The sequence below is a fragment of the Erythranthe guttata genome, chromosome 14, assembly GCF_056151865.1.
Source record: "Erythranthe guttata isolate IM_541 chromosome 14, IM_541, whole genome shotgun sequence".
Classification (NCBI taxonomy): domain Eukaryota; kingdom Viridiplantae; phylum Streptophyta; class Magnoliopsida; order Lamiales; family Phrymaceae; genus Erythranthe; species Erythranthe guttata.
Window position 1 is genome coordinate 7,056,193 of NC_142546.1, and position 10,674 is coordinate 7,066,866.

Genomic DNA, 10,674 nt, shown 5'->3' on the forward strand with positions numbered 1-10,674 from the left:
GTTTGTTCATTGCACGTGTTCATTTGTGCGCGTATTTTTTTGTTGTGTGCATTACATATGCATGATTATGTGTAAATTTTCATCTACAATACCAAATATATACACAATTATACGTATGCATATAATTATATTACCATGTCATCTTATTGCATCCAAAAATAATAATAACAATAAAATCGATCAACCAATAGAATCACACGGTTTGAGAAACATCAGGATTCTCGAAATCAAGCCGAGCAAAGAAAAGTAAGAACACAAAAGAAGAATCACCATCAGTAAGTAAAATAAAACGAACAATTCTGAGATAGCACGAATTTCTGTCACAAGAGGAATTAAACCAAAAAAGATTAATCGAATTATGTTCGGATAAACACCTCGGGTGAGTCACATCCCAGAACTCAGTTATTTTTTTTTTCTGGTGCGGACTCCCAGGCGCACACGGCACTAAACCTTAGCACAAGACAAAGATCGGCTTTCACCCCGTGTATAAGGAGGTGGATAATAATTACGCAAACAAGAGGGGTTTTTCGTAATTTGGGCTTATACCCATTTGGTTATTGGCTAACTTTAACACACGAGAGAAAAAAAAATCAAGAACGACTTACTTTATATATGGCTAGAAAAGGAATCATGAGAGGGGTTCGTTTCCTTGTGTTTGAGGGAAAGATTAGCAAACTGTTGATCGAAATCTCTGCTCTTTGCTCTTCGGTGAACTGAAGAAGATATTTGCTGCTGTTGTGGCTGCTGCATATTTTGTTGCTGATATAAGCTTCGTAGTCTTCCAGCTTCTCTCTCCAGTACGTCTTGCTCCACTGCGTACAGTTACAATGTCGACAAAATTAGTTTCCGAGGAAACTACTATGGTAATGAGCTTTAACAATTGGGGAGAAAGAAACTTACAATACTTGATGAGCTGCTCTTGAGTTAAACTTTCTAAACGTTGTTTCAGCGTTTTATTTTCCATGTTCAGAATGAGATTTTGCTGGTTGAGAAATTCGAGCTCGGCAGAAACTTCAGAGCCTTCTGCCTGCATAATTAAAAACATTTATATATATTGTTACATCGAATAATAGTGTGGAATACAATCTTGAGATTTTTTTTGAGAAGCATAAAATACGTGCCTGTAGAGCATAGACATTTCTTTCGAGTTCAGCTATATATTGAAGCTTCCGTACACGTGAACGTTGAGCAAATTGCCTGCATAAGGTTGAAAAAGTTATGTTTTGAAAACTTCAAAATATTGAGGGCATAATTCTAATTGCAAAGTACTTTTGCACTCGCTAATAGAAACTGTAAAACATTCAGAAAAAAAAAATGGAGTAATGAAACAAACAGAAACTGGTAAAGAATTGTGCATTCAAGTTAAAAGGAGGGTTGACATACTGTTTGGCACGTTTTGTGTCCGTTTCCGATGCCGAAGACCTGAGATGAAAAGGTTCTTTCTTTCCGAAGCAGCCCTTTGGATCTTGTTGACCAGATTCAACATCCTTCTTTTCAGCCGACAAAGCTGGAGGCGTAACCCATGGCTTGTTCTTGTTTTTGCCACAAGGATTCGGGTCGGCGTAAAAGGCACTGTGATGCATATCACTATAAATACTGAAATCTTGAGAGCCCCACGAAAGCGACGGAGATATGTTATTGAACTTGTTATTATCATCCTGCGCTGCATAATTCATGCTCGCGATTTTATTTGTGTCGTTATATGCAAACGAATCACTTGATGAACGACGATGACCTCCTTTACGCACAGGCGTGTCTGGCTCGTTTAGGAGGTCGTCCAGCCAAGAAGGTTGTTCCTCTATCAAGAAGCTTTCGGAGGAAGTTCGTTGATGGTGGGAATTTCCGTCTCTCGGTTTTGGAAGACTCTTTGGAGCGATAGCTGAACTAGGAATGTATTCGGTATAGGATGGGGAGATGCTCGGAAACGGAATTTTAGGGGGTAATAATGAGTTCTTCCCATGGTATGTCATACTTCCAATGGTAGAAGCCCCCTTGGAGTTCGCCATAGCCAAAGAAAACCAGCTTCTGTAAAATATATCAACAAGCTCCAGTTAATAATTTTAAGTTAGTTATGGAAACTAAAAGCTGCACTTACAATTTGCATCGCTCATATTTCTCCACACGGCATTCAAACTATCCAATAAGCACATACACTAAGTTGTTAATGCGAAAAAGCATAACCTCACAGAATTTTAGAATAAAAAAGTAAAAATCAAAGTTCATATTTGAAAAACCAATGAACAATGGCCGATTCAGACTAACATCGGCACTGAAGAAAATGTTTGGATGCAAGTGTATTTCTCACTAGCATTAAAAAATGTGTATTTATTTTAACTATGTAATATTACCAATCATTTATACTCGAAACCATCAGATTCTTTAGAATGATCATAATTCATACACTAATTACTGTGACTTGCAAATGACTGGAATATAAACAGTAAAATCACTGCATTGATCAGAACAAGTTGCTGAAAACTCAAAAAGATTCCGAACAATTCCTGCAGGGTATATCATAATTTTCGGCTGAAATAATGCAATAACATTACGACATTCCAACTTAAAAGGGATTTATTTCTCACCAAACGTCGATCCTCATCGATATACATATAGATATAAAGCGTGATTCATATCCCTAAATTTTAAACGTCTTCACCAATGACTCAGTGTATACGTATAGATATAAAAAAAGGTTTTTGATTCACCCGAATTCTGGCAATGACGATCAAATGAAGCGAAGTAGTAACTCTTGCCAATCAAAAATATGATACGAGTACTCAATCACTGAACTAGTGAGATCCGGAAAGAAATGAATGCTAAAACTTGAATAGTTACGCAAAAGGATCGTGTCACAGAAAGCAGATCCAGTAGGAGAAAGAATTGGATTGCAATGAATTTTTGCTCTGTTTTACTCGGTTTTCTTCTTCTGATCGAAAAGCCCCTTTAACTTTGCCCTGATTCTTGTTTTATCTCTCATTCGTTTGTTTCCTCTCTCTTACGTGAAAATGTGCAACTCTTTGATTGGACTTTTTTGACAAATCAACATGATAAATAAGCTAAGTTTTCAAGACGTAAATCAGTTAGAGGGATAGGTGCACCTATATGGGAACTGAGTTCTCGATAAAAGATAATTTAACATGCTACATTTGAGAGAAAAAAGGAAACTCCTGGTCATCGATCACTATAAACCGAATAATTTTCCCGTTTACCCGACCCTCCTGCATAAGGTTCCATCCCAACATATTAGTACAAGTCAATTCACCAATTGTGAGTAGGGAAAAAACTGGCAAATGTACTAATACGCCCTCCCAACACCCATCCACCAATTCAACATTAAATTGACTCTTATTCACCGACACGACACCACGTTCATCCAATAAACACATGCATTAACATATCAACGCTGTTCACCCAAACAACAAAGCATCGGAGACTTATCTCTAAAAAGTATTAAAGATCTGTCTCATTAAAGCTGAATCAACGAATAAAGTGCTCGCTTCAAAAACACAAAATTGTAACAACGAGACATTAAATCCGCTCGCTAACTAATTCTTTACAGTTTCTTTTGTTTCTCTCACTCAACATTGAAACTGGAAAATGTGATAAAGAACTACATTTAACTTCGTTTTTCGTACTCAATACCCGAAAATTACATCTTCGATTACTAAGGCAAACTGGAAATTTATCCACTGCAATCACTTCAATCATTAATTCAAGCACCTTAAAGTGAAAAGCTTCGAAATGAAACTCCCGAAGAGTATAGCCACCATTTTCAGATGAAAAATTGATAATTACCCATATCCACTAAATGAACAACCCTGTTTCTTCAAGCTCAAACAATTAATTAAAAAAAAATAAGCTTGATTAAATCCCCTAAATTATCCTTCTTCTCCGCAAACAGACATTTAGAGAGAGAAAAAATGATCCACAGTTTATCTAAACCCAACAAACCCTAATCAGCTCTAAATCACACACACACACACACACACAATGGTAAAAAAAATTAGTAAATAATTGAATGCTTACCTTGAATAATCCGAATTGAGATCTTGACAATGTGATACAGAGTGAATTGCGGAGCGAAAAGAATCAAAATCTCAATCAAGTATCTCAGTTAGGGTTTCTTCTTCAACGAAAAGCCCCCTTTGTAATTTCTCTCCTTATACAGAGAGTTTGAGTTCTTTCTTATGCTGAAAAAAGTTAGGTGTGTATATCGTAGAAGCCCAATTTAATATATATTTACTATTTCTATTTAAAGTTTTTCGCATTAATTTATTTTCATTAAACGAATTTAATAACATACATATAATATGTTATAATTAATTTATAAATAGATGTTTTATAAAATAAAAAATTGATAATTATCACACAATACCTTAACACGAAAGTTGATATTGCCTAACATTCACCTTAGGATAGAGGTCTAAATGCAAATTTGACCACATAATTTACATACATTTTCATGTATGTATATAATTCGTGTTTCGATTGAAGTCCCCCGAGCTTTATTTTTCCATGTTAACCCCCGCCTTTCTGTGTTAAGTTACGTTCGATAACTTCTAATTTGTCTACATCTGTATAGGCCCGATTAATTGTGTCAAGTTTGCACTTGATCCAACACCAAGCTCGATTTTGACAATACGATCCTATTTGAATTTGAGCAAACAGGAAATAAAAATTTTAGTTCTTTGAGTTGGCTTTTTCAGTAATCTGTATTTTGTTTAAATATTGAATATCGTAAAAAAAAAAAAACGGACTTAGTAGCACTTGATCCAACTTATGCTATTTTTAGTTTGTTTCATACAGCAATTTTTATTTTATTTTATTTATTTATTTGTGTGGCTAAAGTAGGTTAATTGACGAAGACTTAAAAAGTCAAAATATATGTAATAAGAGAAGTAGGTGAAGTGACAGCAATTACAAGTTGACAACCAGATTCTTTTTAGTTGTAAAGCAGGCCACCACATTATTAATTATTTAATAATTGGAATTTCACTTTGGAATTTTTCAATTTTACAAGAATGTTTTTTATTCCTAAAATCCGAAAATTTCAAAAAAAAAAAATTATTTTTTTTAAATTTTAATCAAAAGTTGACTATATATAGAAATTGTTGTAAATAATATGTAAGCACACGTTATCAGCACGAGGCGCTCACGGCGGTCATGGAAAAGCGGTCGTTCGGGGGATAAGGATATTTGGAAAATTCGTGATTCGGGTGCATTTGTAAAACGGTGATCTCGTTCGAGGAACACACTACTTACGTTATTTAAAAATGGTAAATTACAACCACACCCCTGAGGTATGCTTAAATAACTTTAAGGTCCCTATGGTATCGATAATTACACTCACCCGCTGAAACGTAGTTAGAAACTCTAATGAAATAATGCATTGGAAACATTATTCCGATAGGTATCTAACGGACTATTAATTTTAGCTAGTGGTGGAGATAACATAGAGTTATGGGGTGACATGGTTCCCCCAATATTTCTTAAATCACTCATAACTCTTTATTGTCTCCACCACTTCCTGAAACCAATAGTCCGTTAGAACTCTATCGTAATAACGTATACAATGCATTATCCCATTAGAGTGTATAACTACGTTTCAAGGAGGTGAGTGTAATTATCGATACCACAGGGACCTTAAAGTTATTTAAGCATACCTCAGGGGTGTGGGTGTAATTTACCCTAAAAATTTAAAATAAAACTAGTAGGGATTCAATGGCCAAGGAAAACATAGAGAAAAAGTCAGATTTGAAAATAGTTAAATCCGTGATAATCTCACATGGACCAACTAACTACTAAACTACATTAAACTGTTAATAATTTTCCAATAACTGGAAATAAATACATAATAGTTCATCAACAGGGTATTTAATAATTTACGTCTTCCCCTTTTTTATTCTTTTTTTTTTTTAAATAATGTTCGACAAGAACTTTTCAAGAGCCAAGAAGCTTCTTCCATCTGGCATACGCGAAAACGAGAAAGAATAGCACCACAGAAAAAGCTGTCATAATTCCGACGACTTCACCGAAAATACCTTTAGTGTTGTACAGTGTGCAAGGAATGTTCATGCCGAATATACCAGCAAGAGCAGTTTCTACTGCTACTGCAAACGAAGCTATGGTCAAAGTCAACTGCAGTTGGATGAGCTCGTTTCTCTGATTGTCGAGCTGGATGTTGACGTAATCCTCCGTGTCATCGATATACTCACGTACCTTTACGCGAATAAACGAGAGAATATTAGTATCGGCTTCTAATTCTATGTAATACTTTTGTTTAAACTAAGTTATCTAATATATTGCAACTAGCCAACAAAAGGAACTACCGGTGGAAATCGGACAGATCGGATCGGAATTAGCACTTTCGGGAAAAAATCAATTTTTAGTTTGGAAGTGAAAACAAATTCCAATTAAATTCCCAAAAAAACAGAAAAATCGGAAATTGGAATGAAAGAACTAGTTCCAAACTCGAAACTTTTTGGATAGCAACCGGGGGAATTCGGAAAATTCCAATTTTTAGTAACCTAAAATAAAAAATGCATAATAATTTTGATATTATAAGTGTATTTTTCGGGGAAAAAAAGGATTTTCTGGTATTATTTCCGGAAATCGGATCAGAATCTCATATATATTCAAATTTCAATCCAAAAAAATAAAATAAAAATCAGAAATCAGAATTTCGGAATGAAAAAACATTGTTACAAAATCAGAAAATTTCGGATCAGAATCCAGTTTCAACCCTTAGAAGCAACAGATATGAAGAAAAACATTCAACCAACAAACTTAGTTTACCTTTCTATGCTCATACAATTATTAAATTGTGATTATCTAACAAATGGACTATGAGTTCAAAACATTAATCAACACAAAAAAATAAAATCCAGAAATATATATATATATAAGAAAGAAGGGAAAGGGACTTACAGAGAGTATCTTGTTACGGGTGCCATCGAGTTGCATGAAGTAAGCTTCAAGCAACATTTCAAGGTCTTCCACATCTTGGTCATTTAAATAATTGCTAAGCACACTACCACTTCTGGTAGAGCTGACTCGACGGAAATGACCTAAAGCAGGAACAATGCTATTTGATGCAGCAGCAGCAGCAGCATTTGCCAGAGCCTCGTTTTGTTGATTCTGTATCCACTTCCGTGTTAAGTACAGTTGGGCCATATCTTCATTGTCGTCTAGAAGGTGTTCTATTTCATCCCTCACCTATCATCAAAAGACATATTTGCCCGTTCATTAGTGCATAATATAAAAGCCAAATAAGTACCATTACACAATGACTCAGAATGTAACTCACAGTGAGAGCTAAGAATTTTAAGTTCATTATAAAATAAATTGTTGTTGTGGAAAATCCTTCTATCAGTTCTCTCCAAATAAGATAAAATAAGATATATGTACGAAGAAAACCTGCAAATCATTCTTTAAGAATGAGAAAAAGACAAGAAATTTCCAATAAAAATAAAAGAGGATAAGATGAACGTAGTTCCAGAATGCAATGGAGTCATTATGGGGTTATTCTAGCCGGTTTAATCAATCCCTATTTGCATGTGTAGAAGTTCTTGAAACAGTGGTAACTAGCTTTTCCAATAGCAAGATGGAAACATATGGTAAAAGCCTTGATAATAAGGAAGTTGCCTACGAAGAAACGTGAAAAGGAAACTGAGACGAGGACTATTCAGCACCAAATAAAGCCAAATAACGGAACCACAGTCGACATCCTTCAGGAGGCTCCGTAATGTTTGACATAGACGCTAGGTAAGCTCATATAGAATGAGTTATCATACCTAGAAATTTAATCAAACAGTGATAATGGAAGTTCACACACGATTGCCCCATAAGAGTAACCTAATGCTGCGGGAACTCAATATCGATCACTTCTAAGCCACCATAACATATTTTTGCCCACATTATTAGGTAAATAAAAGAATACTGAAAACAAATAAAACCTTTTCTAACTAATACTTATAAAAGAAAATTCGTATATCCATTTGCACAAGCTGCTTTCTTGATCTGTAAGGCCAACACACAAGAAACGTGATTTGCCTAACCAAGATCATCAGATATTTTCTTTGGCCATCAACAGAAGATAGAACATTTGTTTACCTTTTGTACCCGTGCAAGCAAACGAGTGAGGTTGCTTTTCAAACTCCGCACATGCTCGAGATTTTTGGTGCTGACACTTATGGCAAGTTCATCCAAAGCAGGGTAAGCATCTCTCTCGAGTTCGGCAACACTCGAGTCCAAATACGTGCACACAACCTCTAACGCCATTTCAAGAACCTGAAACTCGAACGGAAGTTCGTCTTGCAAACCTTCAGCACCTTCGGGATTAGGCAACCATTGTCCAGCAGCAGGTGACTGCATTTCATTGTCTTGAGAGACTGCATTGTAAGACAGGCTTTTCTGTGGTAACTGCCGCCTCAGTTGATCAACAAAAGGCAGAACCTCTGGGCGAAGAGGATCGAGTAACAGTACTTCTTCGGCGGTAACTATTGCTCGTATAAATTCCAAGTTAACAATCATGGCTTTTTCTCTAGCTGCAAAAGAAACAAGGAGAAAATAACATATATGCTTACGAAAACGATCCCTGGTTAACCATGAGTTCAGCCAATCAATTAAAATTCCGCCAGAAAACCACCTTTTACAAAGTCCTTCTAATAAATTTGACAAAACACAAGAAATGCAATTGATCTTTCCTTCTTCAGCAATAGAAATTCTAAAAAAAATCTTCTACTCCTAAAATATTGTCAATATTCAGATAACAAAAAAAAAATAAAAAAAATCAGCAACATAAGCACAATTCAAATCATCAAATTGTCATTGTAAAAACAAAACAACACAAAGAATAACAACAAATTCCAGGAATTGCATACATAAACCCCTCCCCCCCCCCCCCCCCCCCCCCCCCCCCCCCCCCCCCCAAAAAAAAGCACGTGTTTAATGTGAAAAATTAAAATTAACGCAAAACAAAGGAAAAACAGGGTTTGCAAATTTCACCGAGAATGCTGGAAGATTGAGAGAATATGGGACCGAGAATCCTCAAATCCCTAGCAGGTATCGAGACGCGCTTGATAATCACGCTCTTATCGCATTCGATCAATTCCGACTGCCCCAACCGATCCATCCTCATCCACAGACGCGCCCCTCCCGCCTTCTTCTTCACAGCCGCCTTGCTCGTCGCCGCCTCGATCGCCGGTGGAGGAGGTGGCATTAGCGGCGGCACGGCCTTCTTCCTCCGCCGGAAAGTCAATTTCCCCATCTCTCCCCACCCCTCCCTTCCCCTCTCTCTCTAAATTATTCCCCTCCTTTAAATGGAAAATATATACGTATAATTACACACACATATACGTATATACGGAGTCGATTTCGTCTTCCAATTCCTCGTTTTCCTCCATACAATTACAGAGAAAAAAAATCTCTCTCCGCTTTAGACAGTGAGTATTTTTTGAGATTTTCAGGACTGAAAGCGGTGGAGGCCAATAGCCAAACCTCCTCCCCTTTTACCCCTTTCTCTCTCCTCTCTCTCTCTTTCTCTCTCTACAGTTCTTTCCTTTACAAATATACGAAAACAGTTGAAAAGCAATTCTCTTTTATTTATTTATTTATTCTAACCTTAAAATAATTTATTGTACATAATTTTATTTACACAATTTAAATTGGGAACAAATCAAAAGTGAGAAATATTTTATTAGTTCAAGGACCATGGTAGAGGGACACGTGTCTAGAGATATTTACGTGAAACCGTTGCTCTTTTGACCATGCAAGTCAAACCCTATTTGACTTTTGCATTAGCATAACAATAGAGTCAACGTGCTGTAATTAATTTAGCCCCATTGAGATTTGGAGAATTAATAAATGAAATATTTTGGTTTTTCTTCATAAAAAATTTGACATAAATGGGTTTGTCTTGATATCATCAATAAATGGTGAATTCTTTATTTCAGAAGCACATGAAAATCATATATTTTAAAACTTATATGAGATGGAGTCCAATTCCCGGGTAGCAGCTGCCCTAGACGATCGTCTAGAAGATTGAGATTGCCTAGAAGGTGACACAGTGTTTCGTCGACTACGAGGATGTATTTTGGTCGGCTCATTTCATCACTACGAAGAAGTAGATTCAGATAATCGATAGTGTGAGTATCGACTTTGAGAAAGGAATGTTGCAATCATCGGAACCATCCCACTCCAATTCGGGAGGGGCAACGGTTTTTCCTTTTCCAAGATTATCACTTGAAGACATCTTTTTAAATTAGATATATAATATATTTTGTGAGAATAACGAAAGCCAAAAGGAAAATCGAAATTTGAAAACCAGAAAGAAAACCGAAAATTCCTTGCAAAATGAACCGAGAATTGTAAAAAATTGAGATTTGAGAATTGAGAGAGTATAGATAATTGTTAGTGAATTGGAGGAAAAATGGAGAGGGGGAGAGTGGCATTTATAGGTAAAAAAAAAACCAGGAAGGACGGCCGGGTCCAGGTCGGTTCCTAACAGTCGACGGATCATGTTCCTTGATGTAAAACTGTCCGATCATCATGACAGTTGAAAAAAAAAATCAAAAATATGAAATCGCCCGAGCCGGGTCCGGTTCGGTTCTGGGTCCACCCGACAAAGGTAGTCGTTGCATTATATATATATATATATATATATATATATATATA

The 10,674-nt window shown here is 36.1% G+C and overlaps 2 protein-coding genes across 2 annotated transcripts; both read right to left on the bottom strand.

Annotated features, from left to right (window-relative positions):
- Window positions 1-280: 280 nt before the first annotated feature.
- Window positions 281-4,242, bottom strand: LOC105969649 (Basic-leucine zipper (bZIP) transcription factor family protein). Its single transcript, XM_088814743.1, has 5 exons — window positions 4,027-4,242; window positions 1,384-2,025; window positions 1,118-1,197; window positions 901-1,023; window positions 281-812 (listed from the first exon to the last, which is right to left on the bottom strand). Exons 2-5 carry the CDS (start codon window positions 2,004-2,006, stop codon window positions 607-609), a joined length of 1,032 nt encoding a protein of 343 aa, XP_088670869.1. The 5' UTR covers window positions 2,007-2,025; window positions 4,027-4,242; the 3' UTR covers window positions 281-606.
- Window positions 4,243-5,737: 1,495 nt separating this feature from the next.
- Window positions 5,738-9,667, bottom strand: MGT6 (magnesium transporter 6). Its single transcript, XM_088814744.1, has 4 exons — window positions 9,007-9,667; window positions 8,113-8,546; window positions 6,928-7,215; window positions 5,738-6,219 (listed from the first exon to the last, which is right to left on the bottom strand). Exons 1-4 carry the CDS (start codon window positions 9,266-9,268, stop codon window positions 5,941-5,943), a joined length of 1,263 nt encoding a protein of 420 aa, XP_088670870.1. The 5' UTR covers window positions 9,269-9,667; the 3' UTR covers window positions 5,738-5,940.
- Between the last annotated feature and the right edge of the window lie 1,007 nt (window positions 9,668-10,674).